Genomic DNA, 27,444 nt, shown 5'->3' with positions numbered 1-27,444 from the left:
GCTCTCCAGACAACGGGGAACCTTTGCCAGTGAAGGAGTTCGTGGTCCACTGAACACACTGATGCACAAGACACGTCGCAGCTAGGATGAGAACAACAACAACAAACATGGAGCAATCCCTGAACAGAAGCAAAAAAAAGCAAACTGTGTGTGTGTGTGGTTTTAAATGACATAAGACCCATTTAACAGGAGTAGAGACAGTTTATTCATTCACAGACACGTCATCATAAACACATTGATGCGGGACAGCCATATGAAAAGCTATAGATGCAAGCGGCGATTGATATTCAGGCGGCGGCTCTGTCCTCAACAGGTAAAACATGATTAAAGAAATACATCAATAAAGGTCATCCAGGAGTTAAAGGACCGGACAGATAGCAATGACTGTGTCTGTGTTTGCTCAGCCTCTCTGCTCTTATTGCTCCAAGCTAAAGGTCTCATAAATGATTAAGGAAGCTCCGTGCTTATATTGCGTCCGTCTGCAGACCACCAGCAGGTGAGGTCTCCGGAGCACTGGCTCTTATTTGTAGCTCCATTCAGATACATTTTCCGCTCGAGAGCTCTCCTGGCCGAGGGGCACAAAGCCATTCAGAGATTGAAATGTAGACTTGAAAAGAGATTTTTTTATCAAATACATGTAATTGAAATTTTCTTTCACATACATCAATGATTGTGTTTCAAAGAAATCTATTGATTTCAGATATTTGTGAAGCAATATCAAGCCAAAGAAAGGATAAGAGCAGTTCGGTGAACTATTAAACATGGCAAAAATACGTGAATGTCAAATTGCCAAATGATATTCAGACTTAAAATTCATAAAAGAAGAAGCGACACATTTGAGCCAGGCATAAGAAAAACATTTTTCCAAGTATAAAGGTCTTATTAACATAATTCTTTATATAATTTGAAAACATGATCATGTCATATTGAGTTTGACATTTGCATCGTAATCAAACAACTGGCTTAAAAAAAAAATCACTCAGTCGACATGAAATTAATATAATTTTTAGCAGCGTTGTGGTGAAATATCTATGAATCTGGAGAATTTAATTTCCCTTCACTGTCACTGCAAACCACAGCAGGCAAGTTTAAAATTGAGATAATGTAAAGCTAGACATTCAAAACCACTTCCTGTTTTTTATATGAGCAAATGTGTTGCTGCTAGTGAAGCTACACAGAGAAGCAGCTGCTGTTACTACGTTCACCTTCAGGTGTTTATCTAGTCCAGGGGTGGCCAACCATTCACAGGCTCAGAGCCACATTATTTCACTGTGTTTCTGCACACAGCCACATGCTACAAACATGTCAGGCTGTCAGGCTCACCTGAACAGCTGGTCATGTGACGTAGCGGCAGTATAGCGGTTAAAGCACATCCCTGTGTGTCACAAGGTTGCTGGTTCATGTCCGGCATATATCTCTTGTGCATGTATTTTTAATATTGATACTTTTTACCAGAGCACCTGCGGCAAGGTTTATTGTTTATGTTTCAAAGTTATGTTTCATAGTTAAAGTCTGAACAATATTTCGCCGGAATAGCTCTCACATTTTCGTCTTATATTCTGTATAAATGATCATCTCAACAGCAACTTGACCAAAATATCATCCAGCTCGGCGGCTCATTTGGTGAAGAGCCACATGAAACTGGGGAAAGAGTCTCGGGAGCCTCGTGTTGGCCAGGCCTGATCCAGTCAGTGGCCAATGCTTCAGCTGAATCAAAGGAATCAGAGTCAATTTGAATGAGATTAGCAGCAGAAAAAAAGGGTTTCTAATCCAGGTTTGGCACTGTTTGGTCGAGCAATGATGGGGAGATGGAGATGAATCGTCTCAGTTGGAAGCCCAAGCAACAGGCCATTGAACATTCACAGTATGAGCATCAGTGGAGCCCAAAAATGAAATAAAAGGACAGAAATGAAGAAATGTAGATGGCAGCTAACAACTAAATATGATTTTAATAGGACTTTAACTCTTATTCCACATCAAGCTTAACTTCTTGAGTAAAAAAGTCACCTTTTGTTGTCAGCCTTAACCTTCACAAGAATAAGTTGAACTTTACATATTTATTTTATTTTGGTGAGATCTTCTGAAGGAAAACTTCAGTTGAAGCTTATATTTGCTCAGATACGTGAAGAACTTCTTGACAAAATGTCACAAAGGTGCCAGTTTGAGTTTTTGATTGGCATTTTTCAGTTCTCGGAAATGCTTGTTGCGTTTTTCTGTCTCTTGACTGCGTTTTTCATGGAGCTTCGGAGGTGCACACGTTTACATTGTACCTACAGCATGAAATCAATGTACTTCTGTTGTGTGTTTTGTTTTGTTTGAGCAAAAATCATACAAGTCTTCCGTTCTCTTCTGCATCAGTCTTTGCGTCTGCACTATTTAGCGTGGACAGCTAGCTAACTTATATTTCACTTCTCTTGCTTGTTGTAATGTAAAGTTTACTACATCAAAAAATCTAATATAAAAGTTTACAATGCTCCAAAACTTCGGATTGAATGCTTACTGTGTGCTCGTGTGAATCAAAACCTCTTCAATCTCTTGTGTAAAAATATAGTAACTGGTGAGTGATATGGAGCTGTCAGTCTTGACCGTGTACAGTGTTATGCTGAGATTTGGAGGTGATAAGCGCCAAGGTTACTCTCTAATCCAGGGTGTCGGGCTCAGCGTCCATGCAGGTCTCCCAAGGGTTGCGCGGCATATGAGGCATGGAGATGAGGAGTAGGGCGACGCCACTGAGGATCAGAAGGGTGAAGGAGGCGCAGGCACAGGTGAAGGACCATGAGTAGTAGTACTCGATCCAGATGGTCTCGTCGCTGTCGATCATGCGCTTGACAGACTGACGCATCACTTCCACCGAGATGATGATGCAAAGCCCTGAGCCACAAGCAAGAGTCATTCCCAAACGTTCCAACTTTGGATTTGTCAGATTTAGTCAGACCTGCGAAGGCGAAGAACATCCCAGCCGGCCGGAGCAGATAGTCTCGGCCCTTCCCGAAGGAGAAGATGACAGACAGAGTCCCCAGGATCATGAAGAACAGACTGAAAATGGCGATGGCTGCCGCTGAGATGTTGTATTCTGCGGACAGAAGCACAGGTCATTTCACCTGGGGGAGGAAAACAAGCTCAATTTTTGCTGCAGCTTTATATTAGCCAAATTAATAGCCTTGGAATTCACCCTCCGTTTCTTAACATCACGCGGCGCTAAATGTGACAGCACCTGCTTGTTGACCCTGCCGTCTGCCTGCAAGATGAAGATAACCCAGCTCTCCTTTCTGCTTCTGCCACTCCGGCTGTGATGGAAATGATTCTCAGAGCGCTTCCATTTCAGAACTCTGTCTGTGAAGCAAGCGGTGGTCTAAAATAAGCACTGTTTTAACACAAGTTCTGTCTTATTTAAGAAGGTTCTCCATTGGACAGTGAAAGTCTTTATTGACTTGTGATTTGTTAAACAAAAACGTATTGTGATTCTCTCCTCGCCGTCTGCCTCTTTCACACCTCTTTACCTTCACTGTCCAAAATGTGTCTAGCGCTCAGTGGTTGTGACGGCCAGCGGACACCGACCTTTCTGTGTCTTCACTTCAAAAACTTCGGCCTCTTCTCCTGATGTGAAGTGTTTGAAGTACGAGCAGTTTTTCGCTGCAGAGAGGAGAAGCAGAAGAGAAGACGATTGACTGAGACACGACACATCAAGCGGTTCATGGAGGGTGCAACCTTGTCTCAGTCTGCTGAAGGTGGGAGAAACAGCTCTGCGAAGGGAGAAATATGTCCATAACATCATTTATAGGTTTATTTTGGAGTATTTGAATTGGATCATATTTTGATTGCCTCGGCGGAGACATGTCTAACTCATGGCCTGTGGGCCATTTCCTGTCCATGATGTCAATATAAAGGGTCCATTATTAACAATTTAACTGGCTACAAAAACAGATGGCTGAGCAGTAGGCAGGTCTGAACTTTACCCAAAATATGTGAGTCATCTAGAGAAAAAAAAGACAATAATAAAAACACATTAAAAAAGCATGAAATGAAATGAAATAATAATGTATAAATAAGATTAATGTAAAACAAATAAATGTTAAATGCTATCATTGCAAACATCACATTACAACTCAAAAAAAGTGAAATATAATGGAACAATGTGCATAAAATAGCACAGAAAAACCTCTAAATATGAAAAGCTGAAAAATATGAAAAGTATCAATAATAAAAACAATTTAAAAAACATGAAAAATAAATAGTTAAATCAAAATGAAATAATCAAATTATAGTGAAGCAACATGAACAAAAAAGACGTATATATATATATATATATATATATATATATATATATATATATATATATATATATAACAAGAAAAATAATATATAAATAAGAATAATAAACAATAAAACACATTGCAAATAATAAAAATTTGAGCGCACTCCCAACAACTACACAGCAAGGCACTTAATGCAACAACTGAAGCTCTTCTGACAGTTATTAAAGGCTGAAATTATATTTGTATTCCAGATTAAGCATGGTCAGGAAATTCAATTAATTTTAATCCTGTTTGACCAGAGATAAAAACGGTCATTTGTGTCGGCGCACCTCCCTGATTCGCGCAACACCTTGCGCATTAAAATGTACTTTCTGATTCACCATATACACGACTCCGCCTTTCAGGGCTGGAACTCTTCCTACTTGGGATTAAACTCATAAAGCAGATGCCTGTCCACTGAGATGGACATATTACTGTGAAGGTGTGTGTGTGTGTGTGTGTGTGTGAGGCAACAGAGGAGCGGTTTGTTAGCCAGGATGAGAAAGAATCACTAAAGAGGTAACCTAGCAACAGGCTGCCGCAGGTCTCGGCTGGTCCCTGCCTATTTACCCACATAACGCCGTATGAGGAGTGTGAGCACACACATGTGCGCATGTGTGGTGAAGCAGTGACTTTATATTCCTTTTGTTATATGACTACGAGATGTTGGAACCTCTGGGAAATCATACTGTAATTCACCACCATGTCATCTGAAGTCATGGAAACAGGAGCATGTGTGTGTGAACTGACAGGCAATATTGGAGGAGGGGTCCGATCTGCAAATATATTATTTTCATTAGTCCCCCGTCACGTGGTTTCTGTACCTTTGGGGCTCGTGTAATGAGAGCCGGTGATGAGTTGCTGTCAGAGTCGTTTAATTTGAAAACTATCAAACACAAGTGGAGGGTTTTCAGCTTCCTATCGCTGTGGTGTAGCAGCGTCAAACACAGACAAGAACGTGGTTTGTTGTTTTAAAGATGCAGAACTAACACGTCTCATTTATTCCCATGAGCCGCGAAAGGTGTGAAATATCCCAACGTGACACACGTGAATCCGTCATCAACACCTCTGCTGCCAGTCAGCCATTATCAACGTGAGGCACGGCACTCGCCAAATCCAGAGTGCCACAATGTCTGCTTTTATGATGTCGCCTTCAGGCGCAGGCCTCTGAATTTTCTTGAGCTGGTCTGCTGTCTATGATCTGATACACAAGATGGAAAAATAATAATAATAATATAATTTGTCATGTCTTGAAAAAAAACCTGAATTTTTAAATATACATTTCCCAATTTATTTTACCATTTATGTGGATTCATGCAAGTGCCAATATTGCAGGAACACATGAGGAAAAATAAACAGAAATATGGAAACAGTTATCTATGGATGGCGAATAAAAATAAAAATAAAAATAAAAATGAGTAAACGTTACGCGGGAAAAAAGGTCAAATCAAACAAACAAAAATAAATAACTGAACTAAAAAATGAAATAACTGCAATTAATTTTACTATTTATTTATATTTACTATTTTACTATTAATTTATATGTAAATATATATTCTACTCAATGCTCCTACACATTTGTAATAATGTATTTTTTAATCAAATTTTACATTTTAATTCATTTTATTCTCGACTAAACAGTTTCCTGTTTTATTTGTTTATATATCTTTCCATTTTCATATATAATCATTGATAATTGCACGTCATTCAGATGGATTTCCTCATTATTATTCCATATAAACTCATGCAATTCAATTCCCTTTCTTTCCGTGGTTATGACCCTGCCATCGAGCTTGTAATGGCGCTCACATTTAAGTGCATTCTTCTCCATTCAGGATGAGCCAGTGGACACAAGGCTCCGATAAAGTGCCCTGCAATGATTACATATTTATAAGGGTCTTTCATCCTGGAAAGCAACATTACATCACATGGAAAAGAAAAAAAGCGAAACAAAATGGAAATCCATGTCCAACAGAGTGAAACAAATGAGAATTTGTTCTGTCTCTCTCTCTCCATAGCTCCTCACCCAACATCTGTTGTGTTCCGTTTTCGCTTTGAACTTGTTTCTGGAGTCGGTTCCCAGCTCTGTGTGGGAGATGATCATTAGAAAGGCCCCCTACACGGCCAATCGCGGCTCTCCAACAAAATCCGAGGCCACTCAGTTCACGGTCGAGAGTGAGCAAACAAAAACGCTATTTCGTTTTAATTAGTTAGCAACACAGCGTGTGCAACAGCTGCGCATAAACAGAAGCATCATTCCAATGATAACTTGATGGTCGATGAAATTATTAAAATGCGACTAGTAACGTCTGCTCTGTTTAATATTTGACACATGAAACCTAAGGCCTGGGGGCCAAATGTGGCCTGCCACGTCACTTTAAGTGGTCCACAAAGCTAAAATTGCATACATTTGAAATCAATTTGACGGAAGAGATTATAAAAACAATACTAATGCAGGATAAACGGAGCATTTTCCATCATAAAGTTCCATTTATGCACAATGTTACGATACGGATGGAACCTTTTCTGCATGCTCTGCGTTCATTTCGTCCATATTATTCCGCAAAGCTTATGGAGACAGACCAAGGGGAGCAGTACCACTAGAAACCATCGGTGGCAGTGTTGCTGTTACTGCCGATACGAAGCCCTGATGAGAAATGAAGAAGACATAACAATCGAAGATATTCTCCGTCCTCCAGTCGCGATATATTTAACTCTGCCAAAAGGTACTTTATCAATATGTCTTGCACAGTCGCCATGTTTGTTTTGGACTTTGTTGTTGTCATAGACTATAGTCATAGAGAGCCGACAACTCAACATTTGTGAGTGTAAATTTTGCTAAAAAGTACAACCTGTGGAGGCCAAAGATTTCAATACTGATCCGTGAGAGCAGCATATAGAGTCAAAAACATTTTAAAGAGGATATTTCAACGCCGTCAAATGCAAACCTCCTGCGAGTGTGAGGAGAAGCAGTGTGTTTACCATGGTGTGAGTCTGAAAAACCTGCGACCCAGTCCATAAAAGTTTGCAAAAGAATCAATGGAAAAAGTGTGGAAGGAAGCAATTCACCCACAATAATGACAACTGCCGAGTGACTGTAGATGAAAATGGGGCGACAGAATGGCAGTGTTTTAGCGTTTTCAGCGACTTGTGTTCTGGTCTCTGGGACATGTTGCCATTGTTTCAGAGCGCTCGGTTAATTATCTGTGTGAAGGATGGATGGGACCCAAAACTTTCCCTGGACTTGTTTCCGGCTCAGACTTTGGATTCAAGAGACAATCCCAGGACATAATCTTCCAACTGTGTGAGACGCTCTCCGAGCTGCGTGTCAAACCAGACCATCGTGCATCATTATTCACATTTTTATTCTCATCTCCCGGTACTTCGTCTCTGACTGACTGACTTCTTCTGTAGCATTAACTGCCATGAACCTTCTGTCACAGCATCTGATGGTGGTCTTGCTGCAGTGGAGCAAATCTCTTTAGTTCCAGTTGCGGCTGTGATTGAAGCCATGTACAGTCTGTCACCTTAAATTTCATCTCCTCTGCGTCCTCATCTCCTCCCTCCCCCCATACGTTCCTTCATCTTCACCATTAGGGGTTCACCTTTCTTGACCCTCCCACTTCGTCCCACCTGTCATTTTCATCTCACTGTTTCTCCTCTCCACTTGTCCAAACTTCTCTGCTTGAGCAGTCCAATGCTGTTCACCAGTAAGTCCACCAGGGGGAGCGGCCCTGAGTCAGAAGTCTCTGACAACGACAAACTCCAAAACAAACATGATGACTGTGGAAGACGTGTTGATAACGTACCTCTTGCACAGAAGACGAAATATACCGGAATATTTGCGCCATTGTTATGTCTTCTTTGTGTATCATGAGCACTACATATCAGATAATAACAGCAACACTGCGCCCCATGGATTCCAGTGGTACTGCTCTATCCGTGACTGTTGTGGAAATGTGTAGAAATACGGACAAAATTAATGCAAAGCACGGACAGAAGTCTTCTGTAAATTATATTTATGGGGCCACATTATATACAGCAACTGTTGTGAGGAGGGTTGAGCCAAAAGAATGACATACATAAGAAAAAAAGTGTTATAAAACAACAACAAAACGGTTAAAAATGAAAATATTCTGTGACACCATATGCTTTAAGTATGTTATTTTAATGTTATTATATATAATTTTACCTATAGAGCATCGATATAAATCATAAATATGAGCAGAACATACTTTTTCAATGATTTATTTTTAGGGACAAGAAACTGCTAAATTGAGCGCTTGTCTTTAAAAGGAGTTAATATCATTTGAGCTTTATATGATTTTAATAGTAATGGAGGAAGAAAAACATAGACTGGTTAAAAGATTTATTTATTTTTTTTTTAATATTTTAAAAAGTGCATTTCTTTGTTTGAGGGCCACATAAACACAAGCAAAGAGTCGGCCCAGGTCGCTCTCAGTCAGTCCGAACTCTCCAATTTACATGCATGTGTGTAGCTCGCTTTCATGAACGACAGTTTCAAGAATGAAAAACCCAGCAGATCCCTACCTGTCCAACCCACTCTCAGAAGTTAAACTCTCCCTTATCCCTGCGAGTGTCTCGGGGGAAGGCTAACGCGGGAGCCAGCGCCAGGAGCCACACTTCATTACCGGCGGCACAGATCCGGCGGCGTTAGCACCTGAGGCTAAGTCAATGATAGTCGCTGTCAAATCTGTCTGTTGGGCTGCCAGGCACGCATGCGGAGCCAGAGGACACCGAGTCCATCCAGGGCAGCCGGGTAAAAGACAACTTTAAATGAATGCAAAAAGGCTTTGGGAGGCTTTTAAATGAAATATTTTATATGTTGAATAAGGACTCGCAGCCAAGCTTCTGCTGCATTGTAGGCATGTGTTGACACAAACTGGGGCTTAAGCGGATCCATCTTACATTAAAAACTGAGGCCCTGAAGACAGCTCTGTCATATTAGAGCAGCAAAATTGTGTCAAATTGGAAGACACTTTTCAGTTTAAAGCCGCCAACCAAAGCCAGAAAATATGTCGTCGTGAACCATCTGCAGGCTTTAAAATGAAAGTTAATGACCATGAAGTGACAAGCTGGAGGATAAATAAGGACTAATAGCTGGCGTCACTCTTACTGCGCCGGGTTGAAGCTCTATAGAAAGTAGATTTGAACCCCTACCTCCAGGTAAACTGATCGGCCCACAACCTTTGCCCTGAGGATCCTCCTCCACGATGAAGATGGTCTTCTTGCAGAGCCTCCAGAGGCCAAAGTGGGCCGCCTCGCAGGTGGCGTTGAGCCTCTCCACCCGAGGGCTGAGCACTGCCCAGTGGTCCGTCACCACCGCCGCCAGCATGGCACACATGCCCACCACGATCACCACCGAGGTGATCTTCACCTTCGTCGCCTGCTCCTCAAACATGTCGTGCCGAACGTAGAGGTTTTTCTTTTAAAAGAGAAGTCCCAGAGGAGGGCGCTGACCTTCACTCCCCTTCTTCCAGGGTCTTTTCGCTCCACTGCTGTCCTGCTCTTCACCACACTTTCTTTTCGTTTCCCTGCCTGGTGCCTGGTGGTTGGTAAAAATGGGGCCAGATAGCAGCGTCCTACTTTCTTCCTCACTTCCTCTCCCTCGCTGTAGGAGACATTTAGCACAGAGGTTGAAGACGTGGCTTCAATTTTACAGCCCAAGTCCAAGATTTCAGTTTACAGCCAGAAAGGTCTGACCCAGAAAGCGGGACCAGTGAAAGAACAGTGGATCAGGGGCCCCGTCTCGTGCTACCTCCTAAACTGGCACCAATGTGGCCGCAGATAGAGATGATTCAAATCAGCTCTCATCTAAAGATGACTTTTTCTGACTCTGAAATCATCTGGAACTTTCCTTCTCAGCTCCGTTTCCAGCTCATTCGTCTGTGGTGCTGAATACCAGGGGACTTCCGGAGGGAAGATTTCCTTTATTAGTCATCATTAAAATGGTCTGATCCACTTATTTTTCTGGCCAATCAGATCAGAGAGTCCCACCTGGTTGTAGGGAATGTTCCAGATTTGATGAGAGGATCCAAAGACTTGGCTGGAGCTCTGCATTTATCAGTGATGAATTGGACACATTTTATTGAATAGATGTGATCTGCTTAGAACGAAATATTCCGGATGTGAAGGGTTATATAATAATAATAATAATAATAATAATAATAATAATAATAATAATAATACATTAAATTGTTTAAAAGTGAAAAGAAATAAATGCAATAAATGAAAAAGCAAGATATACGTTGACATCAATTTGAAATGTTTATTTTTTGTAACATGAAAATTGAAAAATTTATTTGGAAGTTTTACAGAAAAAATAAGTGTAAATTGGATAAATAATTGTCCAGCAATAATTTAAAAAAAAAATGATACGAAACAACATTACCATAATAATCTTTGATTTTTTTTTACTGAAAAAAATTATAAATAAATAAAAAGCAATGTGGAAAATAAATGAATAAACAACATTATAAGACAGAGAAAAGCGGTAGCAGTTTCAGAGGATAAGGAAGAATCTAGTCATCTGCGCAAGTGAATCGATCCTTGTATTGCTCCATTCATCTCAGTCTTCATCTCCATAGCCCACTTCTTGGACCCTCTTGTCCTCAAGTCAAGTCTCCAGTAGAAGCTTCTTTGAGCTACTACGGCCTATATCTGAGGAACCAACTGCCCGAGGGCAGCAGAGAGTGTAAGTATTTTTAAACACTAAAGACCTGCCTTTTTATGAAGTTTTTATATCTGCTCTCATGGTTTATTCAATTTTAGGATGGTGCTTTTTATGCCAAATAAATATCAGGTTTTTCACCACTAGGGGTCCTAGAAGTGGTTGAAGCCATCACCAGATGTGTTGATGTTTTATATTTATGGTGCAACGAGTGGTACACAACTGTAGGAGGCGTCTGGAAGTGTTTGTTTTAACACCTCTGAGCAAACACGGAAGGTGAGAGAAGCCTAGAAGATGTTTGCCTCCTGCTTCTGCGATACCACAACATTACTGGGAAGTAAGACATGAGTTGAAGCTGGACAGGAAACCGCCGCGACTCACACTCTCTCAGGTGTAAGAGAGCCGAGAGACTCTTTGTAAACACCATCAGCGGCCAAGCGATGCAGGAAATTGATCATCAGAGATAAATCGTCTCCCTCACAGTCTTCCACAGGGGTGCAGTTGTTTCATTATCACGTCCCGTCTTGATGCTGCTGGAGCAAAACTGCCCGGCTCCCCAAACGCCGGTCCCTAGATGACGCCGCGGAAGCCGCCGCTTGAGTCTAAGTGTGTAATAATAGTGTGGTTCGGTGCAGCCGGCCGTCCTCGGTGACCCCTCTGACCCGCTTCATTTGCTCACACTGGTGCCTGCAAACACACCAAGAACATCACAGTCTCCAAGCAACAGTGCGTGGCACGTCATCTGCCATCAAGTGAGCGGGTCATGTCAGCTGACAGGTGATGGGAAACACAGGAAGCTGAAACGCTACCTGGCTGGAGGAGAATTGTGAGAACCAAGCCATCACTTTCCTCACATCAGACACAACGAATCTGAAGTCTTCTTAACATCAATTGCGACCCTTGCTTTCTATCTTCAAAGTTTCAGTCCAGGATGAAAAACAAGCTTAATTGGTAGCTAATTTTAACGGTGGCGGAATAAATCGCGCAGCCTTCACAGGGACCTCTACTGACAGGCAACATTACTCAAACCAAATTAGATTAGCCGTGTCCTCAGGCCATTTCTGCCAGCCTCCTCTTAATATTCCTCTGCGAAACAACGCAGCGATGTTGGCCTCTGTGGCGCCCACCTCGCCCGCTTGACCTGGCGGCACAGAGGCTTCCACATGAGGCAGAGGTTATGAGATTTGGGGCGACAAACTGCCTGTCAAAGAGACAGAATCGGAGAAAATTGCTACGCTTAAACTGTTTACAATTGTCAGTGAAAATAATCCAGCGCCCTCTAGGTATTTATGTGAAATAATGGCTCACCTTGAGACGAGTCACACTGAAAGTCAAGTGTTCCGACTGGATCTCACCCATGGCTTGGGTTAAACTCAACCATCAATAAAATCTTCAAATCAATGCTCAGGCAGGCTGAATATAGAGGGCAATGTCCGCTGGTTTGTTTAGGTTTAATCTCACTCTTAAGATGAGCAGCGCCCGTCTGAGGAAGAAAGACGGCTTTTAACATTTTGATAAAAGAGCGCTGCCATCGGCAGGATGGCGACAGATTTGTTTCCTCACAACAATGTGGAGACCCTGAGGCTGAAGCGGCTCGTCCATCATTCGCAGATGAAGGAGATTCAGTCGCTAAGAAATTCAGGTGACACACCACCATCGTGGGAACACATACCTTTATAGGCATATATTGTGTTCCAATGGATGCTTTTGTTTATGGCGCCTTTTTTTGTAATAATATTTTTCTGCTATGGTGTCTTTTTGTGGTCAATTTCTGTTTCTGTTTTTCATCAAATATAGTTCAACTTAATGTCAAATAACATCCTTAAAACAACTGAAATAAAGTAGAAGTGTCATGCGGTTATTTGTTAGTAATAGTATTATGAAAATGATGATGAAAATTAATAAATACATAATTTGTGAAAATGTTTAAAAAAGACTGAATATATGTATACATCATATTATTTATAATTGTATTATTTTTGTTGTTGAACTAATTCAGTAAAAAAACAATTTTATCTTACAAGCAAATTTAATGTTACTCAATAACATATTCAGGTAAAATAATTTTTTTAACCAATTTTAATTTAAAAACGATATGATATTTAACTTAAATTTTTATCATTTTATTTAAAAACAAATACATTTAGAAAAGGGAAATGGAAATAAAACATGGAATAGATACAGGGAGATAATATTGAAAAACAATGAAACAAAATACGCTACATTCACAGCTTGACACAGATTTTATGAGAGCCAGAGAAATATAGGCAGCATGAGGCCCCTGAACATACTTTGTGATGGCATTGTACGTTTCTAAATTATAATATATATATATTATTATTTTTTTTTAATTGTAAAGAATCTATATTTTTTATTTATTTTCATTTTTAAGCACATTTTTGTAGACCTTCTCATTGCATTTATAATTTTGGCTGGCTGTTATTAATGAAAAAGCAAGCGCTCCTCCACGCCGACTCCCCGGGGTCCGCCTGACATTTTTGTTGATTAATCGCATTATATTTGGGCAACTTTTCCATATTTATAAAGGTTACAGTAATCAATTTGGCGTGAAATTCTATTCATCTGACCAAAGCAAAAAAAAAAAAAGACTCTTAATACACTGCAAGTAGTACCTTTCTCATGACACCAGCATGTTTAAATCACATTTATATTAACACCACAATCCAGAACAGAAAAAAATAGACTCTTCTTTTGTATCTATATAAATAATAATCTTTATGTTTAGTGCTGCAATACATGCATTTTCCTCCTTCATGAATGAGTACTCTTTATATGAGAAGAACCGACCAAATTGAATGAGATGAGGGAAACTGACAAAATAAATAAACAAGAGGTTTATGTTTTTTAAAGGTTTTTACAGCAGTAAACTCTATTGTCTTAATGGAAATTGGTTACACAAGATAATACATGGTAATGTTGTTCTCCATTGGATTGTTCTGCTATGAACCTCGGCGGCCGAGACAATTGAACTGGCTGGATAAGACTTTGTGGTGCATTTGAGCAGGCTTTATGTAGCTGCAACATAACCAAGAACTTCCTAGTCTGTTCTGAGCTGCATAAGAAAACCTTGTCCACAAATCTGCTTGACATTTCCCTCTATTTTATTATACAATTCAGAGCAGTCACCAGCTTCTCCTAGTTTTTACGAATGTGCTTATCCACGACAATATTACACAGTCAATAGTCACACGGAGCTGCTGCATACATGCAATAGAAAATATAGTTTCATCTTCTAGTTATACTCCACCATACAAAACAGAGAATCAATTTGTGTTTGCAATTAGTTTTACCGGAATACAAATCGATAAATTGAACTTTACAACCATCAAGGCGAGAAACGTTTGGTGGATAAATGCTGCTTATAACTGTCTTTTTTTTTTTTTTGGAAGGTCATGTACATTTTTACACACGTCACACACAGTTACAGCAGTCTGGACACTGGCATATAAAAGTTCGACATTCTAAACAGATGGCTTTGTGTTGGCTGAGGGGATGGAATACACTGAAGATAAGGAGTCCTCAAACACATTCATGGTTCTTGATCTCCATATCATATAAAAAGCTTTCATCAGCTGGCAGTTCTTCTATGTTTATCACTGAAGGGGGAGGAGTCCAACAGATTGACTTAGGCCCACTGTCTTATCTTTATCCATGAAACACTCTCCTTTCATTCACAGCAAAAAGGAAGTCCTGTCTGTTCCCTGTCGTGGGCTTCCTCTTTCACTGTCAGCTCCTGACAGATGGCCGATTGATATGGGAGTGAATAAAGAAGGAGGGGGTTCTGGACATCCAGGGTCTTTCAGTGACAATGCAGAGGCTTTTGTTGTGATGATAAAAGATGAGAAAATTCAGAGTTCGGAAAGCATGACATTGCTAGATTCCATAGTGAGTTGACTGAGCAAAGTCCCTCTGGTTGATGGAAGCACTTCCCATAATGCCGTCTCATCTTCCCCAAATAAACTCTAAAAAGTCTGATTCTTTCAAGGATTTTCATTCAAACAAATGTGGAAATGGTGAATAGGGAAGGACATCACTGTTGTTATTGAAGCCGGGAAATGAGAAAGTGACGTCCACAGAAGTTACAGGAATTTTCCATGAAACACACTCTGCGTTTGCAACAAGAGAACCCGGCGGTGTAAGTATAAAATGCGACTGAACTTTTACAAGCAAAGGCCAGGATTTTGCAGCATTTGCTAAGCATATGTCCGACGCATCGTGATTGGCTGGCATGAGCCGTGACGTTGTCAGAACAGGAAGTAGCCCTGGACTCATTCAGAAAGCGCAAAATGCTTGTTCATTGAAATAAATGCATTTTTCTGCTATTATTGAATAAATCTGGTCGTCATGTGACCAGGAAAAAGATGCTGCTTGATATCTGTCGTCATCGAATCCTTCATTTGAAGTGACTAACTCATGAAAAACTTGTGAAAACTTGGGTCACCCGGACACACTACATCGGATGACATGCAAACATACACAATGGGTTTGCTTCATTCTGCACATTTCATTGATTCAAAACTACTTCCTGTTTATGTCTGTGGAAGCCATCTTGGATGATCAGAGTGGCGAGGATTTTCTGACTTGGAAACCCAGTCCACCGGTCATTTCCGTGCTTCAGTATAGTCCAGTTTTAATTGAGTCGCTTGCTACAATTCTGATTATCACTTTGCGTATGAATGAATGTGAAGGAATGTTGACTTCAAGCATGTTTTCAAGCTATAGCTGCAGGATTTCAGTGGCTCACCTCTCTCCATGTGTATGGCTCATATTTGTTAGCAACAGTTGATGTCATAGCATTTACACGCTACAAGTGTAGCGACGAGCGAACACTCAGGATTACAGCGTGTCTCTACCGAACGTACAGATAAGGCTATAAGGCAAAGTCACAGTCATGATGAAGACAAACCTCGGAGAAGGTTCACAACAACAGACTAAAACACAAAGTTAGAAAATGTACAGTTAGCACCTTTTGTGGTCATTTACAGGTTGAAACACCCTGACAGTCTTGCACAGGTCTTTTCCTCGATGGCTCCAGCTTTCCTCCACACAGCCCTTTAAAAGCAGCCACCTCGCCGCGTTCGACGCCAGGCAATCACACGGGTGTGGTCCTGCGGTTCACCCCGTCCTTCAAGTCATTGGGGAAACAGTTATGGACTTGGAGGAAATCCGCCCCCGCCTCGTGTTCAGGGCTGTAGGTGTTCTCCGTCACGCTGTCTCTCGCGAGGGCATACATGGACAGCTCATCCAGTGGCCCGCTGGAAGACGGCGCCCCCTTCAGCCCGACTACCGGCGAGTTCTCTCGTGAAGCCTCGGTGGAGTGAGAACTGGCGTGCGACGTCCGCTGTCGGTAGCGGAAGCTCGGTATCCGTGAATACGGGGACGATGAGGAGAGGGAACGGATGAACTCACGGCGAGCTTTCCAGCGGAGTTCTTTGTTCCTCTCGATGTAGATGTTGATGGAGAGAACGGCAACGGTTTCAGCGACGATGAAAGACAGGGCGCCAAAGTAGAAGGACCAGCCGTAGGAGTAGGTGTACTTCTTGTCGTCGTCGCGTTTGTCGTTGGGGTCCCCTGCGTTACTGGAAATGTAGACGATGATTCCGATGATGTTGCTGAGACCTGGACAAAAAAGGCACAGTATCCTCTTTATTATTAGAACTTGTTCTCCATGAGGCTTCCAAAGGGTTTTCAGGACCATCAAACCAAAACATTTGGTGGCATCTAAACTACAGAGTAGCAACTGGCTAAGCTCCTGTGTTGCTGCTCAAGACATGGTGAGTTTCAGGTGTTAAATTTAGACTGCACAATGAGTCATTTATGGAAGAAAGAGACAGTGAGTCACTGTGAGTGAAGAACATCAGACAGATGACTTGTTGTATCTGCCTTTGGCTTTTTAAATATGGCTCCTCCAGAGAGACTGATGTGGAAGCTAAAGTGAATGAATCAGGCCTGAAGTCCATCCACAGCGACTTCACAATCACAAAATCAATGGGTGTGAAGTGTGAAGGGGGAGGTTTATCATCAGCAAATCACAGAAGGCGTCTCATCAATGCGAGGAAAAGACAAGTGAAAGAGGCTCGGCAGGAATGGAGAGGTTCACTTGCTCCATCAGGACCTGGACCTCTGCTTGATTGTGGCACTGATGAGCTACAATCACAGAGCAGGAGCGGCCGGTCCCGCTGCCTTTCCTCATCGCGAGTCTAATGGTGCGTTCTATTTGTGCCGGGAACTGGGGATGACTTCGCGCCTGAGACTCTCTACTTGAAGGGCAGTCCAATTAAACCGTGTGCCTGTCGGTAATGTACCGAGGTCAATATTTCACTCCAGATGAACCATGGTGTCCATATAGATCTCCACCTTCGGGTTACGCTTCACTGTAGTGTCGCGACAAACCGGCTCACCTGCAGCAACGAAGAGAATCCCGGCACTCAGTAGGACGTTGTTGGTCTTGTTGTAGACCCGACCCAAACCGACACACAGCCCACCGAGCATGAGCAGGATGGTGCTGAGGATGGGGAACACACTGGAGGCTCGGACTATACCTGCGAAGAGATGTTTCAATCCATTATGTTCAGAGACTTGAGCTAAAAGGCATCTATCTATCTATCTATCTATCTATCTATCTATCTATCTATCTATCTATCTGTCTGTCTGTCTGTCTGTCTGTCTGTCTGTCTGTCTGTCTGTCTATCTATCTATCTATCTATCTATCTATCTACCTATCTATCTGTCTGTCTGTCTGTCTGTCTGTCTATCTATCTATCCATCTATCCTTCCATACTACAGAACAGAGCTGAGCTAAAAGGCAAATTCATTTCAAGGATTAAGCTATAATTTGAGCGGATATACCAGATGAATATGTTTTGAGTCACAATAAAAACATATATTACTTGGTTGGAGTGGCATCTAGAGAGCTTGGTTTCCAGAGGAGCGTAGGAGGTTGCTGCGAGACCGACCTGCGTGTCAAAGTTGAGAATACACTCCCAGCTCCACACATCTGATCGGAACATATGGAAACTTGATCTTGCTTCTCCTTGGACACCACCTGCCCGAGTTGCTACCACTGAGAACATATTCTTCCAATCTAACAAAACTTAGCGGAATGATACCAAATTTTTTGTAGGTATTATGCAACCCATATTTGAAGCGCCTTCATCAGCGCTATCTCACCTCCTCCACACTGGTTTTTGAGAACTCCATTATCATTCATACGTTCGGGCCTTGTGGTGACAAAAGCCTTGCTAATCAGCTGCGGGACACAACAAGGCCTCTCGATGACTATCACCTCCCCTGAAATGAATCGCCGTGCCATTTCACAACTTTCAAATGAGCCCATCCAACTGTGAAGGCTTTTATTAAGCCATCGTTTTGGCTGGATGTGGCCAGACCCGATTCTCTTCTTTGTTCTCGGCTGTATCTGATGGTAAATAAGCTTCAGCTCAACAAAGCTCCACCACCGATTAAACCATCATTACTCTGTATCACGAGCTTATTGTATAGTTCACTTCACACTTCTACTTTGAGTCCCGCCAGGAGTGGTTGGAATCATTTCAAGTTTAAAGCCATATTTAAATTACCCCTCATTCGGCTTCTATACGCATGTGCACACAAGCGTTTCCTGTTTGCATGGAAGTGAGGGTTCCTGGAGGGATTTAAAAAAAGGTGACGAAGACAGTGCAGACATGGTGGAGTCGTTTATTTTCATGAGTGTTTTCGGACTTAGTTGTTGCAGCATGAACTGTATTTTAGTTTCTTTTCTCATTCGCCTTTCTTGCCCTCAGGGCCAAAACAATCCTCTGATTCCCTGCAACCGACCTCATCTGCCACCGCTGACACTGACTCAGTTTCCCGTGCATATTCCACCCACCAAAGGAGGATTCTGTCAGTCAAATGAATTATTTTTCAGATGCTGAATTCCTCAAATTCTTCCTCTCGCGAGGCTGAAGAGTGAAAGAGGTGCTTACGCAGCAGATATTCCGAGCTGTCTGTGTCATAGTCGTTGTCGTCTGGGAAATGGTTGATCCTATAGCAGCTGCCTTGGTTGATGCCTGTCGGATGAAAAGAGGGCAGAGTGAAATGAAAACATCCACACTTTCTACTTTGATCTCCAACATTCTTTATTGTTCTGCTCCAAAAGACCATCAAGGACACGCTTAAAGTCAATATCTACACACCATTTCAAGTTTTTTTCTGCTTTAAGGGAGGGATTTTCAGATGTCTGCCGCCAAACTGGGAAACTACAAAAAAAATGGAGGCTTTCCTATACCAATGTCTGTGTTTTCCCCAAGAGACGAGGTGTGAAAGGTGGGGGGGGGCAGAGATGAGGTTAAATCCTCTAGCCGTACAGTAATTGAGTCTGGTTGTACACAGCACATAGCAACACGAGTGAGGGGCTGGGGGAAGGGTCAATGGAGGTGTGTGTGAGGAAGTCAATTCGCCATTTGACCTGTTGAGACCTGGATAGGTGACTTTTTCTTTGTGTTGTAGATATCACTATTCTTAACCCTGTTCACCTCTCGTGACATGAAACTTGAAAATGATCATCCCACTGTCGACATTGCATGTGTCAAAAAGTAATGTTGAAAATTCTGAAGGATGGATGCCTGCAGATTCCGATGAAAATGGCGTTCAGTGGATGTTGATGTCATTTTCTGTGTGAATGTCTAAGGCAGTCCTTCTCAAATAGAGGGGCAGAGGGGGTGGTGCATGTGATCTTGAAACATTCTTTTTTGCTGTACTAGAATAAAGTGTAATTGCACATCCACTCACGATTTTTGTTTTTCAATTTCAGCCAAATCTGTCTTTTCTGTTACAGACAAAAACAATGTAAAAAAAAAAGTTCTTGTAAATTGATTTATATTACTTACTTTTTTCTTTTCTTTAATGTTAACAAGCATACAATGTTATGCACAGGTGTACTTATAGTAGTTTTACAGGAAAATTATACTATTTACAGAGGCGGTGGAGAGTTGGGCAAGCACTGAATTAAGGAAAGCCATTTGCAGACTGTTTTTATGTTTAAAAAATGGACGCACCTCCATCGAGAATAGAAGAAATGGAGAACTGTGGCTCTAAATGTAGCAATAATTTTAACAATGAACACTCCATCACATAAATATAAATGTTTCAGTCTTTTATCGTTCAAAGATTGGCATCAACACTCATGAATCATTTGACAAAGGACAAGAGATTTTATTGCAGGCGAGTTGACCACACAGAGACAGGCACAAGAAGTCGGACTTAATCCTGTACGTTTTCCAATGAGAGAGAGAGTCATGCTTCTGTGTTCTGGATTCAGTTTGGGCTCTAATTTGCACTACAAACGTTTTTGTTTAAAAAATAAAAGTATGTAGAGGTGACCCTCGATCAGACAAGGGATTATGTAGCAGGAATATTATAAAACTTGCTTGAAAAAGCATCCGATCTGAGCTAACAGTAGAGGTGCGACTACAGAGACAGTAAATGTAGCCTTCATTTCGGGGCCCATTTAACTAGGTCTGCAGCTTAATAAGGGACATCAAATTAATTAGTGTCAAATCACAAAATGGAGCATGGCTTTCTGTGTCTGGTCACCGATGGGAGGAGTAAAAAAACGTCGGGCTAATTCCGCGTTGTGAAGGAGAAGTCGGCGACAGGAGAGGCATTTGTCTTTTCATTTGCTGGCTGTGAAACAGCCGCTCCGTAAATGAGGCCTTGTGTGCGATGGGCTCAGCTAAAAGGTCAACGTGAGCTCAGTTAACCCCTTTATATGTTAGTTTAAGGCTTTTACGGCCCTTGTGAGGAATCGGAGACAATATTGCTACAGATTCAGAATTGGATTACAAGCAGACAAATGAGAGGGGAGAGAGGCGGGTCGCTGTTGCGCCGCCTGGAAAATGAAACAAAAGCAAAAGATTGATGGGGATTCATAATGAGAAGGTAGCGAAACCTCCAGGAGCGACTGCGCACGAGGTAGACATTAAGCTCACGCCATCAACACGCCAAACAGCCGCTAACTGCTTTTCCATGGCAACGCCGCTTCCTGTCTTATAAGATCATTTACATAAACGCCATACAGGGATCGGTGTTTTCATAACTACCGCATCACAGGGAAGCTCTGGAAGCAGCTGCCGAAGCTGAGCTGCCAGTGGCCACGGGATGATCATGATGAACATGGTAATTATTGGGAATTTACACAGCGCAGCTCAATAAAGCGGCGCCTCGGTGGAAAAGTCTCTTGTCTCATCAAGTTGCTCCGACTCCGGCAGCACAATAACTTACATGGGATGCGCACTCTTTAGCGGCCAGACGGATGAATACACCGTGCAAAAGTGACATTCATTGTGCTTGTGCGTGGAAGTGCGGCCACTGGAGGAGCTTTGTTTCCTTCCCACAAGTGATACAGAGCAGATTAACAGTCAGGATATTGTGTCACCAAGTGTCCGTCACCCTCCCTTCACACCTGCCCAACAATCATACACTCACAAGAGTCACCGTCTCAAATACCCATGAGAGTCCAGGACTCTCAGGCGACCTATCCTCCCGTCTCTTCCTGCACTCAAACTGGAGACAATCTGCTTCCCTGATCCCCTGCAACTCACCTTGTCTGCTTCACTGATTCTGCATTTGCCTCCAGCAAGTCTGTATACTCAGCCTTCACTGTCAAAGCTCACAATTTGCTCGTAACTGACAACATGTCTATCTACGTCCTTGGCAATGAATTCTTCAAACTCTGACACTCACTGGAGGAATGAAAGAAGTGCTGACGCAGCAGGTATTCACAGCTGTGTCACGGATATTGTCAACCTGCATCTTGCACCAGAAAGACCTCTGTTTTTCCACAGAGCTGTCAAAATATCACTGGTGGCAGCCATGGAGAGAACGTGGAACTGCCAGAACACAGACTACTTCACCAATAGACAGCAGCTCATTTTTAACCATTCAGAAAATGGACTGAATGAACATCAAAAATTAAAAGAAAACTAAATAAATAAAATATGTGTATCTTTAAGTTAATTTAAGTTAAGTTTAAGTTTAATAAATCAGTTTAGTTAAATAAATCATTTTCTGTTTCCAATACCAATTATAAAAAAATAAAGAAAAAAATATTTCACGAAAAAACTAAATATTGAAAAGTGCAAATAAAACAAACAAAATAATTATTAGATAATTATTATTACATATTTCCAACCATAAACAGTGTAAACAAAAAACAAACTAGCATTAAAGCAGACAAAAAACACATGGAAACAATGGAACAAATTAAACAAATGAAAATGAAAAGTAACTATTACATAAAATATATCTCATATTGGAGACCATAAATGAATGCATACAAAGGTTACATCAAAAATTAGTTCAACCAACAAAAGTATTTTGGGGAAATAGCTTTTCATTTTCTGCCAAAATGTTATAATCACTGTAAAGACAGCAACAACAATGACAAAAACACAATCGAAATGCTTCCTCTCAAGCTGAAAATTTCAGTTCAGTTGAAGCAAAAACATTCGTGATTATGCCAACATAACATTCTTAGCTATTTCGAGTCCAAATTTTGGGTTAAAAAAACAACTACTTGATTTTCTGAGCTCTTCAACTGGAGAGCCTCAGGGCACTGTTTTCTCTCCGTTCATTTTCTCTGTGCATATCGCCTTTAGAAAGTGCCGACTCAGCTCCACCAAACGGTGGCTTGTGGTGGACTTTCCCTCCGAGCCTTGTTTTCGGGATTCCATCACACATGAACAATGAAACTGAGGAGTCCATCCAAACAGATCTGACATGACTGACAGCTGGTGAATGAAAGAGTCACGACTATTGAAACCCAGCGAGGACACCAGCAACAGAGGCGACCCATGACTTAAACCCTTAATGAGGGGAGGCGCGCGCGCGCAGCAGGTGCCATCGCTGAATAGCCATCACACTTCTACGTTGTGGCTTATTAATTACTGCCTTGTGGTCGCCGTGCCGACCCCCTCTCCGTTATGAACATCCACAGTCATGAGTGTAATGATAGAGACTAACACCGGCACCTTTGCCAGCCCGCCTCAGATCGATTACCATAAATATGTACTGGCTAATTGGATTGTTGTGTTGTTCTCTCGCCGCTGGTTTCACGCCGTCCATTCCTGATGGAAATGAGCTGCACTTAAAGCAGCAGCAATATGGACTTCAGAAATACAGGCATTGTTGACCTGTAAATCCTTTCAATGTATTCCTTCCTGCGACGTAAATGTCACGGAGAGCTTGTTGAACCGCGCGTCTCGGAACACTGAAACACATTCATTACAGGGAGGTGGGAAGGGAACGTGCCGCCATGTGTGCCACAGCGATGTGTTTACGCGAAGTGGAGGGGGGGGGCGACATATTGTCGGCGCAATCTGTCCAGCCCAACGCCCCCCGCCGGAAGCTGCGAACCGCGAGGGGCCGTGGCTGTCAATAAGTTAATGTGCTTGTCATCGTGAGAAGAGGGGTGTGGCCGCGTAATTGTGTCTATGTGTGGATGTAATGATTCCGTCCTGATGAGTCGCCATGACAACAAGGCCACAGCTATAGTTTTAACACACAATTAGTAGGGAACATCACGATGAGCCAGATGTCTTTGCTTTCGTCTGAATTCAGGGTCTTCACCCGTTAAATCTGCTTTCATCGCTCAATGAGTCGGCAAATCTGTAACGTATTGCCATCGTTCTCCAGGAGGAGAATCACAGCTTCAGGGCCCTTAAGTTAATGAGCCATGTTGTGCATGGTAGTTTCCGGTGACACCAGGGGACGAGTGGGAGGTTTTGGAGAAGGCTCTTGTCACGTGACTGTCATTGTGTTGCTGCAGCTTGAGTTGCACAGGTCCTCACTGGCGGCACTGGAGGTTAGCATGTTGTAGCAGGACATTCAGTCAGGGGCCCACTGAGGATGATGTCATCATTATGGCTGTTTGCATGAGAGCTATGTGGAGATGTTTGTTGAAAAAGAGCTGAGCCATTATTTAGACTCAGTATGCGTAAGAATTGCCGTGGTTGAATACCAAACTCTTGAAATGTAGGATGTATTTAAACAACAATTTACTTATTAAAAATAAAGAAATATCCCAATTTCTTTTATTGAATGCAGTAACACATAGAATATAACTATAAAAAAAGTCATGAGATGCATAAAAAAATAAATAAATAAATAAAATAAAATAATGAGGGATGGGTTTAATAAACCCATTAAAAAGAAGTGTTAAATATGACAGTAGCAAGTGACATAGAATACAAATATGAACACAAAAAATAGATTTGTTTTGTTTATTTATTTTCCAGAATGCAGCTCCACTGGTGATGGGCTGATGAGGCTTCATGAAACAGTGTCCTCATTTTAGGAGGCCACTAGATGGCACTCTCTGCTCTAAAATCCTTGGATTTGAATTATATATATATATATATATATAATCCAAGGATATTAGAGCAGAGAGTGCCATCTAGTGGCCTCCTAAAATGAGGACACTGTTTCATGAAGCCTCATCAGCCCATCACCAGTGGAGCTGGATTCTGGAAATATTGTGGTTTGCCACAAGACAAAATGTCCACCCCTGGTGTGTCTAACCCTTTTCCATGAATATCAAGTCATCATCATACAGAAAACTTTGGTGACATGACAGTGAGTGCAGTTTCCCTTCCTCTTTTCATCCTACAATATTGTACAATGCTTCTCCACGGTTGCTCTAATATTCCATAAATCACAGCGGCTCCTCTACCTGCTGCTGGAACACAATGTGCTGAGTTATTCTGGTAATTACATGTCTCCGAGTGTGGGCCAAATTGTTGCTTAAGGAAAAATGTTTTCACATCTTTAGTCTTCTCTGCAACACTGCGCCGCCCAGCATCGTTTTTTAAGGCGGCTTTAGGATGAGGTGTGAAACGTGCATGTATGTTGATGAGTGACACGTGTTGCTAACCTGTCAGCAACAACACCTCCTGCGTCACCACATACGTTTGTGACAGGGACAAATCCCTCCAGTCACATCTCTCCTTCACTGAGAGCCGCTGGAGTTCAGAGACGGCCGGATGCGAGCGAGCGCTGCATCAATGAGCGACTGTCTGAGCACGTCACTCTCCAAACAGCAGACGCTCGAAATCACAGGCAAAAGGGACAAAAAGCAAGAAAGAAAAAGTAATTTAACTCGGACATGACGCGAAGACATCTATTTTTAAATCGCAAAGGCATGTTTCCATAGCGATTTCAGGGACGTTGCCAAGCAACAGCGTCAGATACAATAAAGAGATGAATGAAAGTGGACTAATAATGCGCACCTTTGAAGGAGCTGCTGACACAGGGACTCGTTTCCATTCAGAACTTGACTTCTATTGGATCCACAGTTTAAGCAGGACAGCTGTGACCCTTGTGTTTGAAAGTGCAACAGCATTATTCACTTTTATTCTTGAGGGGACATTTTATTTGTGGCGGTGTTGACTGACAGTTTCAACCTACAGAACAGCGACGTCAGACCTGAACTCTCTCTGCTCATGGGTTTGATTGCACTTGGATTGCAAAAATATGTATATTTTGAGTCAATTATTACAGAATTATTACAAAAATAACCACGTAAAAGAATAGGTGGAAATTAGAAGGATGATGATGATGCTGTACGGAGTCTCTGTGTGTGTGTGCTGAGTGCCCACATAGCTATGGTGTAAAAGTGTCATATCCGTCAATAACTGAAATAACATTTTCTTCATTTCACTGTGTCAAAACAAATGGCATAAATCAAGATACGACTTTAGACCACTTAAAAAAGACAAATCAAATTCTGTAATTCTGTAAACAGTATGTATAAATGTATTTATTTAAGTACATTTATACTTATTCATGTAAGCATTCCTTTTTAAAAAGTCATTTTTGTGTTTTATTTATTATCATGATCATGATTTTTACATATTGTCCTGTCAGAAAGTGTTTCGTGCTCTGTTGTCAGAAACATTTATTGTTCATCATTTGTACCTTTTCATAAATAGAGGTTTGGTTTTCGCTCTAACAATAGCTGTCCTCAGCACACAGTTCTGCATTATGGTTTAACGTATCTTTTACTACCAAATTGTGATTCCGCAGAACCAGTTAAGTCCACTACTGCGATTACGCATCTGTCTGGATCAACTGGTGCCGCTGGAATGTTGGTTTTGATCGCGAAATGTCGCTGTGTTTGAACAAATCTGAGGAGAAACAAGTGATGACACAGCGATTTGCTGACTGTTCTTGAGCCCTTCTGGCCAGGGCTGAACGTGTATTCTTATTTATCTCACACAAAAAGCATCATCGAAGTGTGTGAAAAACACTGTTCAAAAAACGCATTTTAAAGGTTCCAAAAGGCGTTAAAAATCGTACACAGCAAGCAAAGAGTGCGCACGTATAGTAACCAATTCCCGTAAAATAAGGTGATAACTCTTGAAGATAGTTTAAGAAATCTTTGCGAGCTTCGCACTTATGAAAAGTGCGTTCGGTCTCCAGCTTGTGCGTAAAAGCGCCTGCGCCTTTTGTGCGCTCCGTTGCCAGAAAGAACCTCCGAGCCCGATCATTCAACTCCTGAAACCGCCACGATTCGACACTCACCCTCGATACAGCAGATCCTCCAGAGCCCCGAGTGGGTGAGATCCCCCTTTTTGGTTTTGGGCTGTGGCTGGGTCTCGTCAGTGGTGGCATTGGTTCCGTTGCAAATATACGCCCGTGAATACAGCCAGTAGTCGGTGCCGATGGCGATGGTCATCAGGCTGAAGGCAGCAAAAGCCCCGACGGTGGCCAACAGCGTCTGAACCCCGCGGTCACACCAAGCCATTGCGCTTCATGCTACTGTCTCCGCTCCCACACGCGTCAGGGCGCAGAACCGAGGGTCATACTTGTTGATGCGGGTTCACTTTCTCAATGACCCCGACCGGGTTTCCAAGAGAAACGAGTGGGACTATTCAGTCGCTGAGTTTTCCCTCAACTTAACGGGAAGCTCCACAGCTCAAACCCTCTCACCTGATTTAACACTTTTGCCTGCTCCAACACAGACTGAGCCTGTAAACCACGACGTCAATGAAACCCCACCCTCATCATCAACAGCCAATAATGGAATGGAAGGGGTTAAAGGAGCAAAAAATAGGGCGAATATTTGATTAATTCAAATGGTTTTACGGTTTTAAGTTAAAATAACAGAGATATAATATGTAATGTAAAAGAAAACAGGGAGAGGCTGTTTACATTTCATTCCATAATTGTGAAACCATCGCGATTTCAATCATAGTTACACAAAAATGAGGTGTTTGGAATTTTACATAAATAAAATAAAGATTTTAATATTATAATTTTTAAATTCCATGTTTTAATATTAAACCCATAATTTAATAAACTCAAATCCAGATTATGATGAACTGTTCTCTCATAAACTGTTATTTTCCCTTTTTATTATATGAATACTGGCGTGGAATCATTTTCATTAAATACCAATAC

At 41.8% G+C, this 27,444-nt stretch overlaps 2 protein-coding genes across 2 annotated transcripts; both read right to left on the bottom strand.

The window, feature by feature from the left end:
* Positions 1-200: 200 nt before the first annotated feature.
* On the bottom strand, positions 201-10,060 carry cacng1b (calcium channel, voltage-dependent, gamma subunit 1b). The gene is made up of 4 exons (XM_053852122.1): positions 9,477-10,060; positions 3,559-3,633; positions 2,936-3,073; positions 201-2,871 (listed from the first exon to the last, which is right to left on the bottom strand). Exons 1-4 carry the CDS (start codon positions 9,715-9,717, stop codon positions 2,639-2,641), a joined length of 687 nt encoding a protein of 228 aa, XP_053708097.1. The 5' UTR covers positions 9,718-10,060; the 3' UTR covers positions 201-2,638.
* Positions 10,061-14,102: 4,042 nt separating this feature from the next.
* On the bottom strand, positions 14,103-26,988 carry cacng4b (calcium channel, voltage-dependent, gamma subunit 4b). The gene is made up of 4 exons (XM_053851810.1): positions 26,566-26,988; positions 18,972-19,055; positions 17,409-17,549; positions 14,103-16,626 (listed from the first exon to the last, which is right to left on the bottom strand). Exons 1-4 carry the CDS (start codon positions 26,786-26,788, stop codon positions 16,100-16,102), a joined length of 975 nt encoding a protein of 324 aa, XP_053707785.1. The 5' UTR covers positions 26,789-26,988; the 3' UTR covers positions 14,103-16,099.
* Between the last annotated feature and the right edge of the window lie 456 nt (positions 26,989-27,444).

The sequence above is a fragment of the Synchiropus splendidus genome, chromosome 19, assembly GCF_027744825.2.
Source record: "Synchiropus splendidus isolate RoL2022-P1 chromosome 19, RoL_Sspl_1.0, whole genome shotgun sequence".
NCBI lineage: Eukaryota > Metazoa > Chordata > Actinopteri > Syngnathiformes > Callionymidae > Synchiropus > Synchiropus splendidus.
This window is presented reverse-complemented; position numbering and strand designations above follow the sequence as displayed.

Coding starts and splice junctions, on each gene's coding strand:
- cacng1b (XM_053852122.1), bottom strand. CDS start 9,717: ATGTTTGAGGAGCAGGCGACGAAGGTGAAGATCACCTCGGTGGTGATC. Junction 3,074..3,558: donor TGAAGTGAAGACACAGAAAG/GTCGGTGTCCGC, acceptor TTCTGTCCGCAG/AATACAACATCTCAGCGGCA. Junction 2,872..2,935: donor GATGTTCTTCGCCTTCGCAG/GTCTGACTAAAT, acceptor CTTGTGGCTCAG/GGCTTTGCATCATCATCTCG.
- cacng4b (XM_053851810.1), bottom strand. CDS start 26,788: ATGGCTTGGTGTGACCGCGGGGTTCAGACGCTGTTGGCCACCGTCGGG. Junction 17,550..18,971: donor CAGCTCGGAATATCTGCTGC/GTAAGCACCTCT, acceptor ATCTCTTCGCAG/GTATAGTCCGAGCCTCCAGT. Junction 16,627..17,408: donor GATTCTCTTCGTTGCTGCAG/GTGAGCCGGTTT, acceptor TTTTTTGTCCAG/GTCTCAGCAACATCATCGGA.